At 34.5% G+C, this 26,845-nt stretch overlaps 1 protein-coding gene across 1 annotated transcript in view; it reads right to left on the bottom strand.

The window, feature by feature from the left end:
* DNAH7 (dynein axonemal heavy chain 7) overlaps positions 1 to 26,845 on the bottom strand; it is a 203,189-nt gene that overhangs the window by 89,448 nt on the left and 86,896 nt on the right. Inside the window, exons 29-40 of the mRNA XM_011369246.2 lie at positions 24,866 to 25,114; positions 22,082 to 22,231; positions 18,652 to 18,834; positions 18,117 to 18,293; positions 16,562 to 16,693; positions 15,038 to 15,262; positions 12,445 to 12,642; positions 10,303 to 10,458; positions 9,397 to 9,565; positions 7,230 to 7,356; positions 5,795 to 6,014; positions 1,677 to 2,549 (exon numbers count right to left, since the gene is read on the bottom strand). Of these exons, the coding sequence (XP_011367548.1) occupies positions 1,677 to 2,549; positions 5,795 to 6,014; positions 7,230 to 7,356; positions 9,397 to 9,565; positions 10,303 to 10,458; positions 12,445 to 12,642; positions 15,038 to 15,262; positions 16,562 to 16,693; positions 18,117 to 18,293; positions 18,652 to 18,834; positions 22,082 to 22,231; positions 24,866 to 25,114 (2,859 nt within the window). The remainder of the gene's footprint in view (positions 1 to 1,676; positions 2,550 to 5,794; positions 6,015 to 7,229; positions 7,357 to 9,396; positions 9,566 to 10,302; positions 10,459 to 12,444; positions 12,643 to 15,037; positions 15,263 to 16,561; positions 16,694 to 18,116; positions 18,294 to 18,651; positions 18,835 to 22,081; positions 22,232 to 24,865; positions 25,115 to 26,845) is intronic.

Genomic DNA, 26,845 nt, shown 5'->3' with positions numbered 1-26,845 from the left:
TCACATGATAAACTAACTCATTGATTTCTCTTATAGGCATCTCAAATACAGTGAGTCCAAAACATGGTTCCTATCTCCCCCCAAAGTAGTTGCAGTCTTTCCCATCTTCATAAATACCACCATCCACCCAGTTGCTCAACCCAAAATACAGGAATCATCTTTGATCCCTCTCCTCTTCCTCAACCCTACATCTATCCTACAAGCAAGTTCTATAGGCACCATCCCTAACATAGCTTCCAAATCCTTTCCCTTCTTTCTAGATCAACAGCAAACATCCCAGTTCAACTCTCTGTTGTCATCTGCCTGGAATATTCCAATAATGTCTAACTGGTCTTCCTGCCTGTGTGCTCTACACAGCTGTGAGGGTGATCTTTTCAAAATATAAATCAGCTCATGTCACATTCCCCAACTTTCAACCTTTTGAAAACTTCCCAGCATACTTAAAACAAAATCCAAAACCAATTTGTAAATCTCTACCTGTTCTGGCCCTCCCCACCTTTCTGAGCTCAACTCTACTACCTCCTCTCAGGTAGTTACTCTGCTCTCGACACCCTGATTTTCTCTCACCCTCTCAGTCCTTCTATATAGCCTCTTGCCTTCACTGTTTTACTCTTTCTGCCCAGATTCTCTAAGTACTGGCACTTTTTGTCTTTTGTGATTCTTTTTAAAGGTCACCTATTTAGAAAACCTTTTACTCCCATACAGGCTACCCTGTATGATAGAATTATTTTTTTGCTAATTTGTTTGTCTGTAGAAAGTAAGCTCAAGTAGAGCAGAAGCCTTGCCTATTTTATTTCCCTCTTTATCTCCAGCTTTTCCAAAGACTCCCTACAAAGCAAGGGTTCAATACATGTGTTTTAATCTGTTCCTCTATTTTCTGCATTAATCTTAGCAGGAAATAGAGGAACGGAGGGGCTATGTAAATTCCCCAAGGTCAAAAATGCTTATGTGTTAGACCTCACTCACAGGATATCTGCTACAGCCCACAAATTTCCTACCCCTCACCCTTGTCTGTTATGCGCTTCCTGATACCGAAGTTTACTTTTAAAAGCGTCACTCTGGCTTTTTTCCTTTGGACTTTCTGTTGGGTTTGGCTCATGGAAAGAGATTGAAGGGTGGAAGAGAGAGAGGTAAAGGTATTGATACCCTCTCTTTCTTGCTAATGGAAGCTGAGTTCTAGGTTTTGGGTTCCTGCTCCTGTCAGGCAGTCCTACTTCCATAGCACCAAGCTCCAGCAACACTCTTTCCTCCCTACGCTCTTTTATTTCCAGCTATAGTAACAACTTTCTGTTATACTCCACCATTGCTTAATTGCACCAACCACCCTTCTCAGCTCTTCTAACCCTGCCCACACCTCCATAAATATTAATTTCATTCAGCTTTCTTTAGCAAAGCCTTCTAGCGTGCTCTCCCTTTTCTGTCAGGAACTGACTGATATATAAATTTACCTGAAAACTTTCAATATTTTGAGGTTAATGACTATGTACACTGGTAATAAAATGTTTTCCTATTACAATGATTTCTAGAACTATAAGTTCATGAAATACATTATTATTGGTCAGAAAATTCTGCTAAAATTACATTTTTTTTGTGGGGGAAAGTCTATAAAAATAATTCATGATGATAATGGAGATTCGACATTGCTAGAAGTCTAGCTAAAATTTATATGGCCATACCTGAAACCAGTCAATGGTACAGCAGTTAATGAGAGAAGGAAATTTCCTAAGGCGATTCCGAAACGCGTCTCCAATGGGACTCATGGCGAGGACAACATGCAGCTGGTTGCGGCAGCGATCGATAAACATGTTGAAAAGAGCTATCGGGCTTCCATCCGTTTGTTTGGTTTTATCTCGTTGGCGATCTAACTGACGCATCTTATCACATATCTCCTGCTTCTCATCTAATGCAAAGAGATTTGGAACCTCCCCAGCATTTAGCAGATTGTTGACATCTTCTAGAAAGGACTCCCTTTTAATCTGAGTATCTGTAAACAGGAACACACCATGCATCTCACCTTCGGCACATTTCCTTAAGATCACTTTTAAATCTTCATGCCACTCAGTGCTACCATAGCCCTTGGAAATTTCAACCTGGAAAACTGAATAATCAGCCATATGGGCAGCTAATCTAGTGACAGACTGTCTTCCACTCCCTCCAACACCAACCAGAAGAGCGTGGCTGCGAGGCTGCTTCAGGATCCTTGAAATTCTGCTAATGTGTTCTATGGCAAATCGGAATAAGACGAGGTTCATGGTTTTTTTGCTCATGTTGTTATATTCCTCAAGGTGAGCTTCTACTATCGTCCGAAGATTATCCACATCTGCAACTTCTCTGTAGTTGGTGTCCTCCCTCTTGGGATCGTGGAAATCACAAAACATTAAGCTGCGTAGGTCATCTTCTTCCACCACCCCATCGCTATCAAAATCCAAATGTTGAAAAAGTTCGTGAAAATTTTCGTTCATATAATTTTTCAAAATTTCTCGAATGTGGTTGATAAGCCAACTTCTGTCTGCATTATCCAGAAGGCGATCATAATACACTCTAAGGACCTGAATAATAATAAAAAAGCAACTTTAGAAACTGGTTCTTCTTTTTTTTTTTTTTTTTTTTAGTTTTATTTCTGTGCTAATCTCAAGTAATATAAAAAGTACCCTCGGGAAATTTTTATGAGTTTTATTAAAAGCATATCCAAACAATCAGGACTAACTCATAATCATGTTTAATTTAAAAATTCATTTTGATCATATGTATTTAAAATGATACACAGTTACATTCAGTTATTAATAAATAAAGGTAATTTGGGGGACTGAAGCAGACTGTAAAGATGCAAAGAGTATTAAGGACTAAAGAAGGAAAAAAAATTAGAGAAGATGAGTGACTGCCTTTGCTGTTCACTCATATATAGATAGAACTGGGTATTGGTATTTAGGATTTTTAAAATTATTGGCAAATCAATAGCTTTTATTTGTTTTTGTTTTTTTTTTTAAAGCACATTTTCTAGGAAAAGAGGAACTGTCTTAGGTAGAAAGTAAGTTTGCTTTGGACATTTGTTCATTATTTTTGTTGTCATTGCAGAGAGTGATCTACTAAAATAAACTCTGGCTATAGACATGTTACGAGATTGAAAGAAATAGTTAATCAGGCTTGCTACGTAAAATAATTATTTCCTCGAAGTAGCATGGGTGTCCGCTGGTTAAAGTCTGTTTTGGACTGAACTGTATTCCTCCTAAATTCATAAGTTAAAGCCCTAATCCACAAATGTAACTATTTGGAGAGAGGTCCTTTAAGGTGGTAATTACAGTTAAATGAAGTTATAAGGATGAAGCGCTAATCCAATACAATTGGTGTCCTTATAAGAAGAGGAAGAGATAACAGAGCTCTCACTCTCTCTCTCTGCAGGCGCACAGAGGAAAGGCCATGTGAGGATATGTGAGAAGGCATCTCTCTGCAAGCCAAAAAGAGAACCTTCACCAGAGCCCCACACTGACAGCAACTTGATCTTGGACTTCTAGACTCCAGAACTATGAGAAAATCAATTTCCGTTGTTTAAACCACTCAGTCTGTGGTATTTTGTTATGGAAGCAGAAGCGGATTAATACACATATAAGCAATGCATGTTTTTGTCAGCAAAACTTCTGATATTTGGGGGAAATTACTTAAACCTGTCTGCATCAGCTTCTTCACCTATAAGATGAAAGTAGTAACACTTGCCTTGCAAGCCTCACACGTGTATGGTAAAAATAAATGACAACATATGTGAAAGCTATAGAATTGAGAAATATAATTACTACAACTGCCTTGGAGTCAACCTAATGGTGTACAAGAATAATGATTTTAGTGTTTTCACTGTTGTCAAGTTTGATGGCATAATAGTGTCATCCCTTTTTCTAATAGTGGTGGCTGCAAAGGCATATGGTGAGATTGGAAGCTCTCTCATGCTTCAACCAATTCAAAAGCTATTTCTCTATGGGACAATCTAGTTTCCCAACATATGCCAACAGTCACCTCCTTGGACTGAGGGACTGAAAACCTCCTATGATATCCCTCTGAGAAGACTTAACTTATTATGTCATATGAATAGAAAGTAATTACTAAATATTACATGTCATTCTAGTACAAACCTCATTAAATGGCCAAAGAGCTCAATAGCCATTGTCAAAACTCAATGATCTGACAACTAAGGCAGAATAGAGATCTGAAAAATGCTAAAAAGTAACTCTATATACTGAAAATATACAATGGTGCATATGAACAGTTCCCGTGATTGGAAGAAAGCAATGGCATATATAATCCTAAATGATGAAAAATGTTATGTGTAGCAAGACTGCCTTCTTTCCTCTCTTCATTCACTCATTCACCAATGTTTATTGAGTGCTTGCCATGTGTCAGGCACTGGGGAAAACAGTGAATAAATGAAATTGCTGTTTTCATAAAACTTCTATTCTAGTGGAGAAAATATGTAAGCAAAATTATAGCTGGTGGCAAGTGACATTCAGTATTATGAAGAATAAAGCAAGATCCGGGATAAAGAGCTGCAGGGCATAGGGATGGTCCAAGGTGAGCCTCAATGATAAGGGGATACCTGATCAGAGAACTTAAGGAGGTAATGGTGCGAGCCTTGTGAATAATGGGGTTAATAGTGTTCTAGGTAGAAGAAATATTAAGGGCAAAGTTCCTGAAATAGAGAATGCTAGATGCTTCCTAGAGTAAGATGTGGCCCACGACAAAACACTGCCTTAGGCAATGCACACTTTCAGTGAAGTCAATGACATCTCTTCTCTCTCCCTCTCCACATTTCACCATATGACCATTATTCATGTGACCTACTAGACTTACATCCTGTGTCCATGTTCCAGAACATGGGTTCCACTCTGGCAATTAAGTAACCTACAGCGGAGTGCAGTAAAAATCTGCAAATCATACTTTTCCCAAGAATCACTTTTTAGGGACTTTGCTGTGGCCAAAATTTCCTAGTAGAATAGATCTTCACTTGGACATATATTTGAAGATATGAAGACTTAGGAATTTAAACTGTAGATCTAAAAAGCCTACAGAAACAGAATTTTTTAAAGCCCTTTTGAAATTTATGTCTCCGTAGCACATGGTTTTAACATATTCCCATTATCTAGAATTCTAAAATTAAATTAACTATATTATTTATATATTAAAAATGAAAGAATGGTCTTCCTTCTACTTTCTCATATTCTTTGCCTATTTTTAAAATATTGAACTATAATTTTTGACACATTAATCTTTGTATTTTCTTTCTCTTTTTCTCTCTCTCCCTCTCTCCACAAGTTTTTACAAGAAAATGTTCACCCACATTCCTCCTCTCAAAGAGAACTTAACCACATTTTTCTATAGTTTCTATGCTCTCCAAACTTGTTTGCTTTGCAGTTCTTTTGGCACCTACTAAAACAATACGTAAGTAATATAAACACATTCGCTTCTTATGAAAAAGCTCAAAAAGTGTTCTATCTCAAAATTATTTGAAGTCAAACTAACGAGGGTTGTCACTTAAAGGAGATTGATCCCAAGTGGAATCTACTTCAAGGTATCTTATAAATCAACAGAAATTCAATATAAATCAACAGAGAGATAAAGCATTTTAAACATCATAAACTATCAGTGTCAAATAGTTTTAAGAATTAACTTGATTATTGACCTTCGTCATGTCAAATAACTGAATGCATTTCAACAGTATAAACTGCTGAATATTTCTTCTTGTCCAGTGTTGGCATGATAAAAATCTTTGTTTCTTACAGAATCATATTTCAACAACATGGAAATTTACCTCATGAACCCAAAGACGTTTAATTACTTCTTTGGTTTCTGCTGTTTCTGGTCTTGATAAACAAACACCTTGAATGACACGGGAGAAATCTCGGAGATTGAACAAGTAGTGAGATTTAGCTGGAGTAGGCAAGAGATTCTTCATTGCTTCTTTATACAAATTCATTGTACCATTTACAACTTGTGTTGTCAAATCTAGAAAATCATCTGGAAATTTATAACTTAAAAAAATTTAAATAAAAAGAAAATTTAGCAAATATAAAATTATGATACCTAATTTTATGGTAGCATAATTATCATACAATTTTTATTCTAATTAAATCAATTGATTTAATTTACAGATCACCCTTTCTTGTTATAATAATAGAATTACTTCTTTTAAAGTTACTTTCCATTCATTACCTTATTTCATGTTCAAAGCAACTCCATGAGTAAGCGGAACCAATTTAATGGACTTTCAATTACTTAAATAAGTGAACAGAAGAGCCAGCCAAGGAACCCACATTATATAACTCAAATCCAGCATCTATTAGGCAAATGAATCTTAAACTTTTCCACTCCCTGGCACTCTCAATTGCATATAGATAGAATCCCTGAAGAACAATAGTGAAACACGTATTTTCAGAGAAAGAGAAGGAAGAAAATAAAAATATAGAAAAAGTTAAGGAAAATAGAAAAAGAAAAAGGAGTGCTAAAAAGAAAGTTAAATAAATAGTAAGCCAAGATTTATAGAAAGGGGTGCGTAGGGGGGCAAAGGGCATGATTACGGTAGAAAGAACATGAAGAAAGAATATACATTTGGAAAAACTGTTCATCTTTAACTTCTGCCTTGATGAAGAGTCAGCTGTCCTCCATCATCCCTGCATTGAGCCTGGAAAGACAATTTCCTGAGAATGGACATCAGGGAGCTGAGACTTGCACTGCTCAGGTCCACCTGGCCTCCTGACTCCTGCATATCTTATGGAGAAGCACTGAGTGTCCAGAGCGAGGAAACATTTCCCCAGGGTACAGGATCCAAGGCTACACTCAAACATAGATATTCCTGAGGAACTCAAAGAGTTCTACTGGAGGGTATCAAAGTTACAGGATAAACTTGGAATATTTTTCCAGCATTAATTACACTACATGGTGAAAATTCAAAATAATGATAATTCTAATATGAACATATTATATAACAGAATGCAAAATTTGTATGAATTTTTAGACTAAAATCAAGACTTTGGACAAAAAAAAAAAAGAGAGAAAGATACTCTGGTTCCTTTTACATTATGCTCCCATAGCTGGGAGCAGTGAAGGGGAATAATTTTACTTGTTAACTTTTTCCTTGTCTAAGGATACTTTAGTGAAAAACTTTGAAAAGCACAACTTATATTGATATGTTTTCGAAAGATTTTATTCCCCTTAATGGAAAAACAAACACACCCTAAATTACTTACCAGATTTTTAAATGCCAGGTTAAGATTCTAGAGAAGATTGCAAACATGGATTTATCACTGAACTCATTGATTGTTATAATATTGAAATGTCGCATGTATCGAGGAGTTACCGGATTTCGACCACCACCTATATATTGAAAAGGATAACTCTTAACAATGTTTCTAGTATATGCCAGAGTATTTTCTCTAATATTTTACAGCATAAAATCAGATGGACAAATTTGGGGCACACTGAATAAGAATAATCAGTTGTTTGGATAACGCTGATCTCAAAAAAATTTTCCCCTCAAACTCGAGGTTTTTTTTTTTTTTTTAAGTCAAATTATCTGAATGAGTTCAACTAATTAGACATAATCTTAGATCTAGTTTATGTTGCCAAAGGAAATTCTCCCAGACAGGAAGCGCCATTGGCTGCCTTCTCCATGAGTCACAGCCCCAGTTAACTGTGAACGTCCTCATTACAATGAAATATTAAGATATAACTTAATATAAGGTGAACCCAACTGACCAAACTTTAGAGTCCTTCTCATGTGTCTGAAATTCAACACAACTTTGGCATACAGCTTAATTTTTTTCCCACATCTTGAAAGGAATTTCCCTAAGACTAGTCTATGTGGTTCAAATGGCCTAGCCACTTGCATTTTTAAAAATTTGGCTATTATCTCACTTTCATAAAATATTGATTAAATTTTCAAATATGAGGCTTTAATAACTGACTTAGAATGTAATACATCCTTTAACAAAATTGACTGATATTATCATCTTTAAATATATAGACAAACTGCAATTGTTTTTAAAAGGGATTTTATTATGAAATCTTTGGTAAATAAGTGATTTAAAAAGTGTATAATATCACTAAGATGTATTTTGCATAAAAATATACAGATTCACATTTTATGTTTGTTTAAAACCAGGTAAATCTGTATTTCATTTTTATCACTGAATCATTCAGTACTTATTCTGAAAAACATGAATAATGTGTGAAAGCATATAATAGTCTATCGACTGAAATAGTTTTATATGTCTATGTATTGAGAAACTTGTAATGAACACTGATTTACCTGGTAAGTTTAAGGAGATGGTGAAAGAAGTGCAGAAGGAAAAGTGAGTAATTAGGTCCCCTGGCTTTGTCTTTAACCCATCCTCCCAGAGAACATTCAGAAATGGTGGTACTTTTAGGAAACAGGGCCCAAGAGGAAAAGATACCTCATAGAGTCAGCCTACTCCTCTGAAGAGGCAGGGAAAAGTGGACATGTAGTACAAATGACTGGCTTGTGATGGCTGGAGAGAGATAAAGTAGAACTGAAGTTTAAGGCCCAGGGGCAGTAGTCTTATGAGAGAGAGAAAGAGAAAGAGAAAAAGAGAGAGAGGGAGGAAGGGAGAAACTGACAGAGAGAGAGAGAGCATCAAAGTGGTCCAAGGAGTGTGCTGAGAACAATCACTGACTCAGCAAACTGCATTATGGGTCAGATAAAGGTGAGGGGTTCAGAGGCAAATACTAGAGAGATTCCTAAAAGAAATGGTACATTGAGAAAATACATTTTTGAGAAATAGAATACTAGCCTGAGTTCAGAAGAAGAATAAAGATGTCCAATTAGTTGACTCAAGCCATTTTAGATATTCCAGCATAAAAAATTTCCCCCACATAAAGATTTATTTGAGTTTACAAATTTCTCTTGGAAAAATGTAAAGGGTCTTTAAGAATTAATTCTTTTGGCCATCTCCTACTTAAATTCCTCTCAACAGCCTTTCTGTTGAGTCCACAGACTCACTAGAATAGGACTAGGTTGGGGTAGAGGAAAGGTGAACTCTGAACCAAGAATGTTTCATACAGTTGAAACTTTAATGAATGAAACAGAGGGAAATGAGCTTCCCAGGGGTATGTAGGTTCTTAGAATGCAGGGACAGGAAATAGGAAACAAAGTTCCAGAAGGTGAGAGAAAATGGATTTGGAAGAGATAGTGGAAGAATGGCCCAAACCAAGGCAACCCACTTTGCAGTGTTGACCACTGTGGTACACTCCCTTAAGTCATAACGTATACACATAGAAAACACATACACAAAACATTAACTCAAATAGTCCAATTGGCTTTCTCTTTCTCCAGCTCTCTTTAGATATAGCCAGAGTGATTTTCAATCTTAATAATCATGAACTTGGAAAATGTACCTGGAGGTCCCATAGCACACATGATTTGAATATCCACTAGTTTAATCATAGAACAATCTTTTAGGTCGTACCAATTCCAGTGATCTAACCACTGTCTCAGTAACTCAATGGGAGGTTGAGCCCCGTATACCTCCCGAGCAGGCATATTGACATCATCTACAAACACAACCTGAGAATGACAAGTGAAAAGGTACACATCTTAGAAAATATTTACATCTTAATATAGTGTCTTACTTTATAAACAATGTTGAGGCAAAGAACTGGATCATCTTATAGACTTATGTGAGAAGCAAAGGTTTTCTTTTCAAATCAAGAATAATATCCCTTAGCATCCACGCCTCTAAGGGGTAGGGAGACAGTTTTATTACTAACTTTTATAGATTAAGAGTTCTGGACTTATTAATCCTCTCATACAATTCCTCAATATGCCTTTTCTTTTCTCCTTGTACAACTTCAATACATTAAAATAAATGAGAAAGGTGTGATTTTAAAATGATTATAACATCTAAGTGGTTAGAGTGACATTTAGAAGGGTATCCTTGGTAGAGGAACACAGGTAAATCAATTGATAGCTTGTCTGTTTAGGGGCTTAGAAGAGCAAACAGCATAGACTCTGCTGAGTAAAAATGTCAATGAGAGAATTAGGAAAATAGATAATTTACCAGTTGAATATTCTACTTTCAATTCCAAGGACAATTGCTTATTTCTAATGTCAAGTTGGCTAATGCACATACAAATATGAACATGCATTTAGGAAAACTTCTTCTTCAAAGTTTGTGTTAAAAAAAAAAAAAAGCTGTAGAAAAAGATTTCAAGCCCCAGTATATCTGGTTTTCCTTGTTCTGACTGTAGCAGTATGTATGAATAGGACCAGTGCTGTAGCATATATATTGAAAGAGCAATTACCATTCTCTTGCCCAAAGGAGGACCAAAAACTCCCTTTCTTCTTTTGTCCAATTTTGACATGATAATATTCTGAGTTTGAGCTGCTGTAGTTTGTGCTGAGAAGTTAATTAGCAGAGGCTTGTAGATTTCTTTATTGAGTTGATTTAAAAGGAAGTTCTATATAATAGGAAATAGTAAAATTAGCCATAGATGAAATATTTTGACAGTTCAAAATAAAACCTAAGCATCATTGTTGACACACTTGAATTTAATTTTAGAGTGTCTTAACAATGTACAAAGAGATGGAATCATTAGAAATAAGTTACCACGTCAATGGTGTGTCTCTACTTGTCTAGGCCCTATGCATGTAGCTTCTCTGATTTCCAAAACCATCATGTAGATTATGTATGCCTTCTTAACATGAAGTCACAGTGACTCAGAGGTTAAGAAACTAGCTTAAGGTGTCAGGAATGGGGCAAGAATTCAGACTGCCATTTGTCTCTTTCCAGATCAATATTCTTTTTAATATAGCTTATTATCTTTCTACTTAAATATCAAGTTATCTGATTATAAGTTAGGGAGCTTAGATAGATAATATAATTATATTTTAAAAATGGAATTCACTGGAAAGTAGGTATAATTATAATGATTCTTAATCAAGATATTGTGTTTTGCAAATTATCTTATACATGAATAATGAAATAGAAAACTATTTATAATATATTAAGTAGAAAAAAGCAGATTACAATATAAAATGCAAAATATGTTCCCAATTTTGTAAACAGTAATGTTTGTTTGTTTGTTTTGCCTGGATAGTTTATTGCCTGGGCCGAATTGATGGGGGTACAAAAGACAAAAGGCTTTATTTTTTTCTAGCTACTGCCTTTAACTATGTCAGCTCTCCATTCCCTGACTCTTGACATCTTGAGTAAATCCCTTAGTTTTCTGTACAGTTTCAGTTGTTTTTTTAAAAATCCAAGTAAAATCAACATTTTGATTTAAAAGCTCAGTCAAACTTTCTCTCCTCCCTGCTCTTGGATATTCCCTGATACATACAGTATTTAGGTTATAATAAAGATATCATTTCAATCTGTTGTGAGATTATTTAACAAATGATATCGGGACAATTATTTAACTATATACCCAATATGTTCCAAAAGGATTAAAAGATTGAATTAAAATATAAAATCAATAAAAAATGAGAAATAGGTACTCTCATAAGTTGGGAGAATGTGAATTGACTGGGAACTGCAATGAAGGAGGAACAATTGATGGCTCCTTCACTCTCCTTTTCCTTTGTCTCCTATCTTTTTCCTGTCCCACAGTTGGGTAAGGGGCAGAGCAAAAGGAAGAAAGGCAAAAGTCATACTTCACAGGCATTACTGTGGTTCCCTCTTCGCTAATGCTTGCTTGCCCGCTGTCATGGCAGGCTTCCAATTGCTTGCTCTCTGAGAGGAGCAGATGTGCAGGTTCTTTAGATACTCCAAAGGGACATCCACACTGCACAGTTCCCTGACAAAAGGGCACTGATGAGGTTCCCTCACTGCTGTGGGCAGTTGTCTAGAATGGAGTCCCAGGAAGATTTATCTTTCATGTTGCCCAATTAGCCCTGATGAAACTTGCAACTACTTGCCATACAAAAGTCTGAGGGTACTATTTATTATTAGTTCCAGCCAGCTTACTGCCTTTGGAAATCTGAAACTAAAGACAAGAACCGGTCTTTGATCAATGTGACCTCCTAAACTAAAGGGAACATAGCCTGTGTAAAGCTACTGAGATTTGGAGCTTCATCTATTACAACAGCTAGCTGGAATAGATTCCAGAAATCATTAACAAAAATTAGTCTTATTACTACATAGTAACCGTTCAGATATTAAATAATTTAGAAAATTAAATATCAAGCATAATTAACCAAAACACCTTTTTCGAGGGATATAAAATTCTTCGTCCTAGAAAATGGGACAGTAATTCAGTATATAAAGTTGCGTCATATCTTTAATCAATTTTCTAAAATAAATAGGCAATTACACAAGAATTCTCTGTAGCTCCAACATCGAAATACTTGAGTATTTAAAGATATTGTCTACTATTTCGGTAGTTTTTAAAATAGCGTTCTTAGGAATATTATGCACATTTTAATATGTAGATTTCTACAATACTTACAATAATGTAAACACTCTTTCCAGTTCCAGTTGGTCCTACAAATATTGAAGGCTTTTGATGGGTGGTTAACAATTCCATTAATGCAGAATATCGAATTGTGTCCAGAGTTGGTACAATGATTTCATTAAACATCATATCCTTAGGAATTGGAGGAGCATCTGCCAATTTCTTTATCCATGGTTCCCATTTTCCTATTCCCTGTTTATAATAAACAGCCAGATAGTGAATGATATGTTATGAAATACTTTGAAAAGTTCTACTTTCCCATGCCATTGTAGAAAACATGACTGATCAAGACCAAGAAACCTTAATATTTATACATTTGTTTTTATCCTTTAAAACACTTCACCCTGATTTTTCAAAGTTAAATTTTGTGTCAAATTAAAAAAACAACTAGGCTTTAACATGAATAAATGAAATTGTGTGGCTATGATATTTTTGATGTCCTGAAATTACTGATTATGTCCACTCAAATATTAGTTATTTTGGCCAAATGTTAGATTCTTTAATGGCATTGAGAAAATTGGACTAATCAATGCATAAAAGAGCAAAGAAATTTATTTAATAAATATCAACCAATATAAACATTCTTCTACCTAGAACATCAGCTGCACATTGCTGAACTTTTATAATGGTATTTATAACATCGGCTTATCATTTTAGGCAAGATTTCTATTTTTATTTGATTATGGAAAAAAAAACAACTAAATTTACCTTCAACCATTTTTAAGTGTACAGTTCAGCAGTGTTAATTATATTCATGTTGTGCAACAGATATCTAGAACAGATGCAATTTCTTAATATGAGATTTTTATTACGAATTAACATTATACTATGTCTTTGCATCCAATTAGCTTGTGAACTAAAATTTTAATTTGCTATGACAGTGTTTATAATAAAAAATTTCAAAAATTTCAAAAATGTCATGTTAACTCTATCTTTCGAAAAATACCGCTTGCCTTTCCATTCTTACAGAATCAATTCAAAACACATCAGAATTCAGGCTCATCTTTCCTTCACATTTTCATGTGTCTCACAACCCAGCTTCACTGATAAATCTATTGGTTTCAAACATGCCCCAGGTCTCTGGGCCTTGACACTTGGCATTCTTTTGTCCTCAGGTGTTACATAACTCTCTTCTGAAGAGCTTAGACTCTCATTGAGGGCAGCACTGTGCCTTATTCATTTTTGTGTTCTCTGGCACAGTGCTGCACATATAGTAGAGATTTTTTTGAGGAGGCTGAATTTACATCAGTTTGAAAATTGTGTTGCAAAAAATTTCTAGAACTTCATAGAACTGATGAAGAAATAATTCCTTTTTCATGTTTTTGAGAATCTTTTCTAACATGGATCTGTTGCCACCATATAGGGAATGAAAAATTTAGAATCAGAAAACCTGGAATGGACAGTCATTCAGAGATTGTATGACCTTGGGGAAAATTATATAATATCTCTGAACTCCAATTCCCTCAATGGTAAAACTTGCAAAATAATCCTATCTTTCCTATTTCACTATGATGTTTAAAAAAAAGAAGAAGAAATGATTGTGTAAAAAGTTTAATAAACTACGAAGTGCTCTAAAAATACAGGGTATTGTTAGTAATTTGAAATAAAATAGAATAAATTAAAATACACAAAAATTAAAAGATAATATCTTGCAGGTGAAGAATCTCTTCTGAGGTAAGCTTGGCAATACATCTCCGGAGTCATAAAAATTTAAAAATTGATATAGTTATTCTTTTCTAGGAACTTATCTTAAAGAAATAATAAAATATGTACACAATGACTTGTGTACAAAATATTCACCAAAGCAGAAAAACTAACAAATGACAAAAACAGTTCAATGTCCAAGAGTAGGAAATTATTTGAATAGATCATGGTCCATCCAGGTGGCTGAAAAAAGGGAGGCTTTAGAAAAATAAATTTATTAAAGAAATCTTAGTGGGATAGAAAAGTATTTTCTCTATTAAGGGAAAAAGAAGGATATAAAACTCCCCATTGGGGATATGGTATGATCTCAACTTCACTTGAATCTACACATATTTAAATAATATATATTCCTAAACTTTGTTCTCAAGAAAGTGAGAGCTGTTACATAAAAACAAACAAGTAAACAAATATCACCCAGGTTTTATTGTCCAATCTATTTGAGAAATATTGAATTTACACTAACCCAGTTGCACTCCTGCAGGACTTCTTAGTGCCTGCAATATGCTAATATGCACCATGAACCTCCAAGGAGTGTCCTAAACCAGTATGTACCTGGTGCTGAACTAGATATAATAATGTATAATTTTACTTAATGAGTACAATTGACCCATCAGGTATTATTATTTACCTCATTTTATCAATAAGAAAAAAAAGGTTCAGGGAGATTAAATAACTAGTCCAAAGCTACACAGAAAGAAAGTGGTTTTACTAGGACTCAAACCTGGGTGTGTCTGACTTCAAAGCCAGGGCACCCTTCTCTATTCCATGCTGTCTCTGAAGGTAAACAACAGTGACAATGTGACCACAGAGCCATTATGTGCTTTGTGACTTGGAGGGGGCTCTGCCAATGTGGTAGTTGCAAATCTTGTTTCAGAATTCTTACCTCAGTGACAAATTGATAATCATAAATTGTTCCTTTTTCAGGAAATGGGACAGTTAGTTCTTTTGAAGACGTTTGTTCAGCACCACTCAGTAATTTAAACCTATTTCGAGTTAGTTCCGAAATTGGACCTTCCATTAGTTCCCGAAGAATCTTATTAAATTTCAACCGATCATCATCTTTACAAGAAGCACCGACAGACCATATTAGTGAAAACAGAAAAATGCCCTGCATTGGAAAGATGAAAAGATAGAGTTCATTTAAAGAATAACTTTAATCTATCCTTGAAGCTTCAATCAGATTAGCCAGATTAATATCTGTGAAAGGAAATGAATAAACTGATATATAATAGTAGGCCATCTCAGGATTTTGTAATAATTAGATTTTTTAAAACAAATTGCATGTTTTATAAAATATTACTATCAGAGAAGAATAAATTCTAACCAGGGTGAAACCTTAGAATGATTAATCTGGAAAACTACATAATATTTTAAGTATATGGCAGGAACTTGAAATTAAAAAAAAAAAATTGAGATAATTTTTTATTAAGGTATAATGGCATGTTTTAATAAGGAATAATCAACCCACAATATACATGTTTTTTAAATCTAAATTTTGATACAGTTTTTTTAACTAGAACAAATTCATATTCTTTATTTACCTGTTATAATAATTATCAGAGCATTGATTGTATAACAAGAACTACCATCCTGTAAGCTTTCTTTTTACCAGACTCAGAGAGAGGGAACAGAGTCAGTGACAAAATCGACCATTTAATCAGAAAACCTGTTTTCTTGTTTTAAAGCCAAATCACCTTTTTAATGCCAATGCTAACACAGTCTTGACTATGCTCATAAAAGTTGTAGACTCTACTTAGACACTGTCCACCTACTCCCAGATTACTCACAGATTATTTCTCTCTGGAAACTAAAACTAAATTAGAAATTAATTAATTTCATAAAATATAAGCAATACAAGTAACATATTGACTACATTGGGAGCATTACCATTAGTAATACATAATTTTTATTAAAGAATATCCAAGATCTGTTGATAATTTTATTTCTATTCTAAAAATGTTTATAGTTTATATATTTTCTTGCTTTCCTCAATCTAAATATATATATTTATACATCCATATGTAAACATAAATTATTAAATATTTATATTTCATGAAAAAGATAAGAAAATCAAGGGGGAAAATGATGAATTATCATGATTTGACAGTTGAAGGAGAGGTGAATCTCATCATCAAATGGTCATTAACGTTTTGAGAGTTGATAATTTCTGAAGCTCATCAAATGACCCAAGATTTCAATAGCAGATCTCAGGAGATCACTGGGCTCCACTCTAGGCACTTCCCTACCAGCACCTGGGATTTTGGGCCTGACTTTTTTCTCATTGTTCAGCTACCACCCATTGTCTAGTCCTCAAATTCAGAGGGAAAATGAGTTTCATTAACTAATAAGTATGAGAGAAAGCAATAGATGTCTCTCCATTGCAAGATTCAAACACGATGGATCTTACCTCAAGTAAAGAGTAAGCTTCTCGATCATTTCTGTGTTTTACTTTGACTTCATCAGCAAACTCATCCATAAAACAGTCTATTAGATTCATTAAGGATCGTACTAAGTTTGTATCTGAAGTAGGAGATAATTCCTAAAAATTAGAGGAAAAAAGTCTATAAAACAAGTTAATTTAAACGAGGCACTAATTAAAACAGCATCAACTAATTATTGGACTCATTTAATTCTAACAGCCATAGTATCTATGAAAAGGTACTGTTATTGTAATTCTAGTTTTATAGGTGAGAAAACTGAGGCACACATTAACCGCCGCAGCTGTGGCATCATGTAAAAGTAGCTTGTGCTCTGTAATGGCTCTTACACCGAATCTCAAACTTAAAAAATTTGACCTCTTAGCAGTTTCTCATAATGCCCTCTACTTGCTTTGCACAATGCTCTCTCTCCTCTCCTCCCTCTGTCCTCCCCATATAGTTAGTGCATTCGGGATTCTATCCTTTGCTCTTTTCTTTTTTACTCTGGATTTTCCCTTTAGGTAATCTCCACTAACATGGTTTTAAACTCCACTCTCCAGCTCTGTGCCTGCAGCCAAATCTCTTACCTCGAGCTTTTCTGTTATATTTCCAATACCAGTAGAAATACCAGCCATGTGTCCCTATATTTATTCTAGAGCCAAAGTCATCCTAAAAGACCTTTGGTCTGCATGTCTCAAAGCAGAAATTAAGCATACTGTTTCCTAGGATTTTCAGCTAGAGAGGGTTTAAGAGCCTTACTAGAACTCCCTCAAGGCAGATTTCCATTCCAGCTGTTGCTTATCTACCTTCTATCTTTCCCCCTATCCCTACTCTAACCCCCAGGGTGTACTGAAAAAAAGAAAAATGGATTTGCCTACTTTGGGACCTCTTTAAATCCTTCTACCATGGACTGACTTTCCTCCCTGAATTCCAGTTTTTTCAGCTATTGACAGCAATCCCTAAACAATTAGATTCACCCATACTATATATATATAGTAAGTTCAGTATGCCTAAGCAGTAATATGTGTTCCTCCATTATTATGTAATCTCCAGGTCTTTGGATATCAAAATGAGACTACTTTTAAAAAATTGTCCTTTTTCTGACTATAAAATAATATATATTTATTCTAGGAACTTTGGAAAACAAAGTAAAAACTATTTAAAATATAATAGTCCATCAGAAATGAGTGATATCATTTTAGGATATTTTTATCCAGAAGTGGTTAGGTGGGCCTTGGAGTTTTTTGGGTTTTGTTTGTTTGTTTGTTCATTTGTTTGTTTGTTTTGTCTGGAGAGAGAAAAGATTAACGCCCAAACATTTTCTCAAGTCCAAAGAGGCTTTACTTAAAATATTTTTTGGAGGGAATAATTATATCGATTAGTATCTTTCTACTTTAATTATTTTAAAAGTTTTTAGTCAAGCCAGTTAAGAAATTATTTTAATATCTGATTGTTGACAATAAAAACAGACATTTAAATTTATATATTTGGCTAATTTGGCTTTTCCATTTATTTTTTAACTCTTAAAATTCCCATCCCTCTTACCTTTGCATGCTTTCTAATAAATTCAACAGAAATAGGGACCATTCTGTCAAACAAGCCCATTATAAATTCCTTCTGAATAGTACTGATCGCAGCAGGTAAGAGATTTAGCCAAGATATCATCAGTGGTCTCCAGCCTAACATGTGAGGCTCCATGTAAATCATACCACATCTGGAAACCTGGAAAAAATAACTATTTATCATCCAGGTAATGCTTATAAAAGAAATATGACTTGGTACATCTGTTTCTTATAACCTTCAGAAAACTCTCAGGAAAAAAAAAAGCTTAATTTTATATAGTTTTATTATCTAAATTTTTGTGTATGACTTTACCAAATGGTCCTAGACAAAGAGGAAAATAATGCCTGACTCTTAAATTTGTCAAGGTATGTGAACAAATATGACTGCTCTTGGAGAATCACACAGATTGCTGTTAAAATAAATTCTACTATTTTTTATTTAAAGTCAAAGTTACTCCGTAATAAAAGTATTTATAAAATTTTAAGTTTGTAAGCAGATGTCAAAATTGAGAACTTACAGTGGCAGGAGAAGCAACTTCCAAATCCATTGGTTCAAAAATAAGATTCATTTGTGATGACATTTGAATAATCTCCCCGCTCATCAGACATAGTTTTTTGTTGTCATCCAGAACAGTGTTCATATTCTCAATCCATACTGCATCTACCGGTCCATCAAAAATTAACCATTTCCTATCTGGTGTCTGGTTTATGCATACAGTGGATACAGGGCAAAAATGTAATAATGATAATGAAACAGTTCAATAATATTTCAAAATTTAAAATGTAACTCTCTTCAAATGAATTTCACCATGAAAATGTAAAGGTATCTTTTGAATAATGTGTGTGAATTTCACCATGAAAATGTAAAGGTATCTTTTGAATAATGTGTGTGAATATACATATGTGTGTGTGAAGGTATCTTTTGAATAATGTGTGTGAATATACATATGTGTGTGGGAATATATATATAGATAATATAGATATAGATAGATATATAGATATAGTCAGTAAAGAAGCCTGTATATGCCATGGGCAAGACACAATATAACATCTTTTCTTAAGATTTCATCTTTTCCAATGTTTCTGAACTCATAGTTAACATATTTTCAAAAGTATATGTTAAAAACATAAAATTGCCAGGGAAAACAGAATTTTCATTTGGATTGTCTGACTCTATATAGTATTGTGTTCATATATATTAATTATCTTATGTGCTAAGTCAAATATTTGTTCCCTCCACTGAATGAATCCACATACATACTTGTACATATCCCTCTGGGACTGAACTCCCTCATGGTGGTACAGGACATTAATGTCAATATAACATTCACAATCCCACAATGATAAATATGAAAATATTTACACATTGTCTGGAATACAGTAAATGCTCAACAAATATTAAGGAGTGGCCAGGTCTTAGCCAGCAAATGCAAAAATGGATCCTCTTTTCCAGATCCTTCTGAATCGGCCCTTTTATGTACAGAGATGATGCCTTGGTTCACTTACAGCAGATGTAAATTTGAGCTGAGTGTTGAACACTTTGAATTCATCTGAACACACCCTCAGTACTTATGGCCAACTACATTGATCTATGAGGCAGTGGGCCTGTCATAGGCTTAGGCCACCACACAGTCACACTCAGAGGCCAGCTCTGGCTGTGTTCAGGAAGCAGGGAAAAGCCCAACCCTCAGAGATCGACTTTCCCTTTCCCTGTTGGTTTCCCATTGCTGTTCATTTTCACTTTGTGGAACACTGCCTTGTAATGACAAGATGTTGGGATTTGCAGTCTGAAGGACCTCACTTTTTTTTTTTAAACTAAGTTTATTGAGGTAACATTGGTTAATATAATTATATAATTTTCAAGTGTATATTATCATTTGACATTTGTATATTCTATTGTGTGTTTACCACCCCAAGTCCAGTTTTCTTCAGCTACTATATATTTGATCCCCTTTACCCACTTTGCCCTCCCCCTAAACTCTATATTTGATTCCCTTTACCCTGTCTACCTCCCCGCTCCTCCCCTACCCCACTAGTAACCACTAGTCTATAGTCCATATCCATGAGTCTCTGTTTGTTTGTCCTGCTCATTTGTTGCTTTTAGGTTTATATCCTACATATAAGTGATATCATGTGATTTTCAACTTTTTCTGTCTGGCTTATTTCGCTTAGCATGCTTATCTTGAGGTCCATCCATGTTGTCACAAATGGCAGTATCTCATCTCTTCTTATGGCTGAGTAATATTACATTGTATATATATACCACAGCTTCTTTAGCCAATCATCTATCATGGACACTTTGGTTGCTTCCATGTCCTGGCCATTGTGAATAATGCTACTATGAATATCTTTTTGGATATGGGTTTTCAAGTCTTTGGGGTAAATACCCAGTAGAGGAATTGCTAGATCATATGGTAGATCAATTCTCAGTTTTTTGAGAAACCTCCATACTGTTTTCCACAGTGGCTGCACCAATTTGCAGTCCCATCAGCAGTGTATGAGGGTTCCTTTTTCTCCGCATCCTCTCCAACACTCGTTATTACTTGTCCTGTTGATTATGACTATTTTAACAGGTGTGAGATGGTATCTCATTGTGGTTTTGATTTTCATTTCCCTAGTAGCTAGCAATGTTGACCATCTTTTCATATATTTGTTGGCCATTTGTATGTCCTCTAGGGAGAAGTGTCTGTTCAAGGACCTCACTTTTAGTTAGGTTCAGTAGTTATGAGATATAGCTTCCTGGAAAATGCAATGTAAGCTAAGGAACTGAGTGTAAAATGGGAGATATCTCATGATTATTTCTGTATGAACAATGTAACTGCATAAGTTATCCAGAGACTTCACATGTTAATCTGGGCCCGAGAGCATCCACTGTGACAAGAAGATCTGAGAAGTTACATTGATAGTCCCAGACCTCTGTCTGCCTCACTTGTGCCTCAGGATTACTTTTATTTTTGAAATTACTAGTAAAGCCTGCTACTGGGCAATATCTCTGCCCCATGGGAATCTATCCTTATGTTACTCATTGCCCAAGGTCCTTCAGCCAATACGAGCAGAGCTGAGATTTGATGTTTTTCTGTTATCACACTGACTCATGAGTCATGTTTAGCTGGGTCCTCAAGTGGGTAAAGAGCACCAAATTTAGGATGTATAGTAGTGAGAATAAAGAAAACGTTTGATTTAATTATTGATTTTTTTTTTTTTTTAAATAAATGTCTCTAGCCTCGACCCCTTTTCCTTCAAGACCAGCCTCGGCAAGCTATCTCCCATATGATCACACTCCATGGATAGCCCCCCTAACATACAGCAACCAAGTAACCAGCTATTGATCTATGATCTCTTTTTGAAGAGTGAGCAACAGCCACTCATCAGAATAGGCTGAATAAGCTGGGAGTAAGTAAGCACTTGCTCTCATTCACAGCAGTCAACATCGGGCACATTCCTTAACTCTTCTGTTCTCCACAGGCAGTCCCTTCTTTTCCTACCACACTAGAGGGAAAGTGTTGGAACGTTGAAACACTGTTTTGTAAAGGTCTGCAATTTCTTCTCTAAACATTGCAGTAAACCTAACAGTGGCTGTGACAGTGACAGCAGCCCCGCAGCAGGGCGAAGGAAGAACATTACCAAAGGAGCAAAAGGATTATGTTATTCCTGGATCATTTAGCCTGGATAAAGAGAACCAGAAATATTCTCTGCTGCCCTTTTTCCTCCTGCCCTCTTTCCTGTGCACAACAGGGCAAAGGCACTTGCCCCCAGGGTCTCTGGCATTTTTGTAGGTGTCAACAAGGTTCTTCACAGAAACACTGCCAGACTATCCAGTGATGGGTTTTAAGTAAATATCTTGAGATAGAAACAAATGTTTCTTTGAAATAACTGAAAAAGTCAGAAATTAGTGAAAAGGAAATATCATAGTCTCTCTAAAACACTTGCAAAAGTGTTAGTACTTACCACAGAAGAAGCAAATGCTCGAAAACTGACAGCGAGGACACCATCAGACCACTCATGGGACACTAAATCAAACTGGCCATACAGCTGACCCATGGTGACAGACTTAGGGTTTAAGACAGTAATTTGAACCTTGTTTTCTTCCATTAACCCCTTAATGGGAAAAAAATATTTAATAATCAATCAATCATTTATTTAGAAGAATAGTGTCTTTATTCATAGAAAATATGATTGTGAATGTTGAAAATCCTAAAGATTCATTAAAAAAAAAAAAAAACTACCAGAAGTAAGGAGTGAATTTAATAAGCCTCTAGCATTTAAAGTCAACATATAAAGATCGATTGTGTTTTCCATATGATGCCAATGAACAATTGAAAAATAAAAATTTTTAAATATCATTTACAATAGTATTTAAAAAACTCATACTTAGGAATAAATTAGCAAATGTTACACAAAATCTATAAATCTAAAACTACAAAATGGGAATTAGCAATTTTTTTGGTAAAGGGTCAGGTAGTAAATAATGATAGATTTTGCAGGTTACATATTATAATCCAAATATAGGGAAATATGTACCATTCTCACAGAATGGAAATTAATACTGGTAATTTGTCAGTTTCGAGCAAAACCCTGAAAGCTTTACAAGACATGTTAATACCCTTGGGGCAAAGGCTTTTTGTTTTTTGTTTTTAATTAATAGATTTTATTTTTTAAGAGTTGTTTTAGGTTTAGAGAAAAATTCAGCAGAAAGTACAGAGATTCACATATATTTACTCTCCATCTCACCCTCCTCTTCTATTAGGCCTTGCATTGGTGTAGCACATTGTTATAATTGATGAATTGATGTTGATTTTATTACTATTATTATTATTATTAACTAAAGTCCATGGTTTACATCAGGGTTCATTTTTTGCATTGTACGGTTCTGTGGGTTTTGACAAATGCATAATAAGGTCATCTATCCACCATTTCAATATCTTATAGAATAGTTTCATTGCCCTAAAAATCCCCCGTGCTCTACCTATTTATAATAATTTCTTTTTATATATATAACAAAACAGCAAGTTCGACTCTTCCCAAAACTGCCTTCTGTCTGCCACCCCCAGAGCTTGGAACATAAATTAACAAACTAAAGAAAGGATGTGGGAATAATAATATTAAGCGGCAAAACCACCTCAAGGTCTTGCTTTCTTGTTGTGTCTTCCTAAATTCAGAAGTGAGGGAAAGCTCTGTCATCTTTTTAGTCAGAATAAAGTTGCTGCCACCAAAGCAAGGGTTTTGTCCCAAATGCAGCAAGCCTAGTGTGAAGCTATAGCTTACATGCAGTGACTAAGGAGGCCTGCTCCTTTTAGATCGCCACAAGGTCACTCAGAATTTCCTGGTAATAAACCATTTTGGGCTTACAACAGAACCAGAATACATGCTCATACCTTTATCTTTTAATCTTTGAGTGGTATCATGTTTGACTCTTTTGAAACATTTTTTTTTTATATATATATATAGTGAAAGCGAGTAGTCAATTTAACGATGAAACAACACAAAACAAAAAATACAAATAAGCAAAAACCAAGAAAAGGAAGGCAGGATGGCAGAACAGCAGGAAGGGTAAAGGGAAGGGAAAGTATGGGAAGAAAAGAAACAGCATGAAAGCATAAAAGCAGAGGAAACAGACAATAGAAATAAGTAGGATATCAGTATGTATGATAAAAAATATAAATGAATTTAAATTCCCCTATGTAAAGATAAAGACCATCAAATTGGAGAAAATAAAAGTAAGATTATTTACTCTCTACAAAAAGTAAATTACAGTGACACCAAGGTTACAATTAAGGATATGGGCAAATATATGTGCAAGGAGAAAATAGGGGTTGCAACATTGAAATTAGATGCAGGGGATCAAAGAAAAATTTTGGAACAGGTACATAATTTTATATTAGTTGAAGGGTAGACTCCACAGCGAACACATAATGATAACAGATCCCATATAGGCTATGAACACTGAAATATGTGAAGCCAAAACTATTCGAAACACGAAAAGTAGACAGAAATACAATATTAGTTGAAGAATTTAAAAGTCTCAAGGCCAGGTGCTGTAGGTGTAAAAAATAAAAAAATAAAAAAATAAGGGATTGTAAACTGACAAGGTCCTTGCAATCTGTGAGGTCAATCAAGGGTTGCTTTGCCTAAAAAATTAATAAATAAATGAATAAACAAATAAATAAATAAATGAATAAATAAATAAATAAATAAAAAGAAAACAGCCTTATTCTTTTAACATATCAAAGTAGACCAAACTGTGATGTGCCGAACAGGAATTTTGAATAATATAATATTCCTTTTTTATTATATATGCACATATACATATGTTATATAATATATATACAAACACATAGACGCTTCAATTCAATATCACTAGCAGCCAGTAACAGAAGTTTGTATTACAAATCTAAATACTCAGAAAATAAAAAGTACTCTCCTGAAAGTATAAACACAAGACTGTCACGTTTTTCATCTTTCCAAACTTTTTCTACAGTGAAGATGTGTTACCTTTATAATTAAAAATGTTTTAAATCAAAATAAAATATTGAGAAGCAAATATATGGCATACCCTTTAGATGCTAAACTTCCTTCCTCTTGCTTCATATTACTTTTCTACTTTTATTTTCCCCTTGACTCATTTTTTTTCATGATTTTGAGTTGCGTTAAAGTATCTTTTAAAATGACCGTATATCTGTCTTGTGCAAAACCAATTATAAATAAATTAATGCCTTAATAACAAACGCTTACTTTTTCACATATGTCATTTAGTGCTCCAGCTAAGACGCGATAGGCACTAGTTTTTCCTCCAAATGGTTCTCCAACAATCATAAAACCATGACGCACAATCATCATTTCATATATTTGTAGAATCTTCTCAGAAAAGAAACTGGTCATTTGCAAATTCATGGCATCACAGTTGTCTTTGATAGCCAGCAGCAAATCATTGTAATCTGGCTTTGGCAATTTCACCCCAGGAAACAAATCTGAAGTAATTCCCTGATGATAAGATGATTTGGGGATTTATATATTTATACATTCCCTCTATATCTATAGCTCTAGATATAGAGATATATATACACACATCTACATCAACACACATATATATATTTGCAGACACACACACATAAACATGATAAAATTTTTCTCATCCTCATATTTAGTATTGATGGAAATAGAGTCATTAAATAATAATAGTTCAACAGTATTTTAACAACTATATCGAGGGATGATTGACATACAATAAACTGTATATATTTAAAGTGTACAATTTGATAAGCGAAATAATCAAGTCAGTCAAGATAATCAACAGCTTCCTGTGACCTTTGTAATCCTCCTTCCCTCCTCTCCTTACTGCCTCCCACCTCTAACCCCAAGTGACAAATGATTTGCTTTCTGTTACTATTCTTATTTGCATTGTTTAGAATTTAATATGGATAAAATTATACACTGTGTAGTACTTATTTTTGTCTGGCTTCTTTCACCTGGCATAAAGATCTGCAGATTCACACATGTCTCAGCTCGTAGCAACAGTCCATTATACTGAAATGCCACAGTTTTTAAATCCATTCTCCCATCGATGGACATTTTTATTGTTTCCAGTTTGGGGCTATTACAAATAAAGCTGCTATGAACATTTGTGTAGAAGTCTTTTTACAGACAAATGCTTTCATTTATCTTGGGTGAATATAGAGGAGTGGAATACCTGAATAATATGGTGGGTGTGTGTTTAACATTTTAAGAAATTGCCTGCTTTCCAAAATGGTTGTATTATTTTACATTCCACCAGGAATGTAAGAGATTTCCAATATTTGGTATGAGCAGTCTTTTTAATTTGAGCCATACAAATAGGTATATAATAGTATCTTATTGTGGCTTTACTTTGCATTTCCCAATGATCAACATTTTTGCATGTCCTTATTTGCCATGTGTATATCTTCTTTAGAAAAGTGCCTATTCAAATCTTTTGCCTATTTTTAATGGATTTATTTTCTTAATGGTAAGTTTTGACCATTCTTTAAATATTATGCTCACAAGTTCATATATCTAATTTGCAAATATTTGTTTCCTCATCTGCAACTTGTTTCCATTCTCTTACTAGTGTCTCAAAGAGTGATTTTTAAAATTTTGATGAATCTATTTTATCAATTTATTGTTTTATGCCTTTGTGCTTTTGGTATCATATTTAAGAAATTTTTGCCTAGCTCAAAGTCACAAGGGATTTCTCCTGTTCTTTTCTAGAAAGTTTAGTTTTACAGTATGTTTAAATTAAATAGTTAGAGGTTGAACACTATCTGATTTAAGGCTGATTATAAAGACAGTGTCATATTGGTATATAGACAGACAAATATATCAATGGAACAGAATAGGGAGTCTAGAAATGGACCTACACAAATGTGAACAACTCGTTCTCAACAAAGGCATGAAGGCAATTCAGTAGATAAAAGATAATAAGCAAGTCTTCAACAAGTGATTCTAAAATACCTGGATTTGCCAAAACAATGAACTTCAATCCATATTTCATACCATATACGAAAAATAGTTTCACAGGTATTTTAATCATTGTAGTAGGTAGGATTTTAATCAAGTAATGTCCCTCAAAAATTCATGTTCATCTAGAGCCACAGAATGTGACCTAATTTGTAAAGATGATCTTTGCAGATATAATTAGATAAGTTAAGATAAGGTCATAATGGGCCCTAAATACAATGATTGGCATCTTTATACAGA

The sequence above is a fragment of the Pteropus vampyrus genome, unplaced genomic scaffold, assembly GCF_000151845.1.
Source record: "Pteropus vampyrus isolate Shadow unplaced genomic scaffold, Pvam_2.0 Scaffold146, whole genome shotgun sequence".
In the NCBI taxonomy this organism is placed as follows: Eukaryota; Metazoa; Chordata; class Mammalia; order Chiroptera; family Pteropodidae; genus Pteropus; species Pteropus vampyrus.
This window is presented reverse-complemented; position numbering and strand designations above follow the sequence as displayed.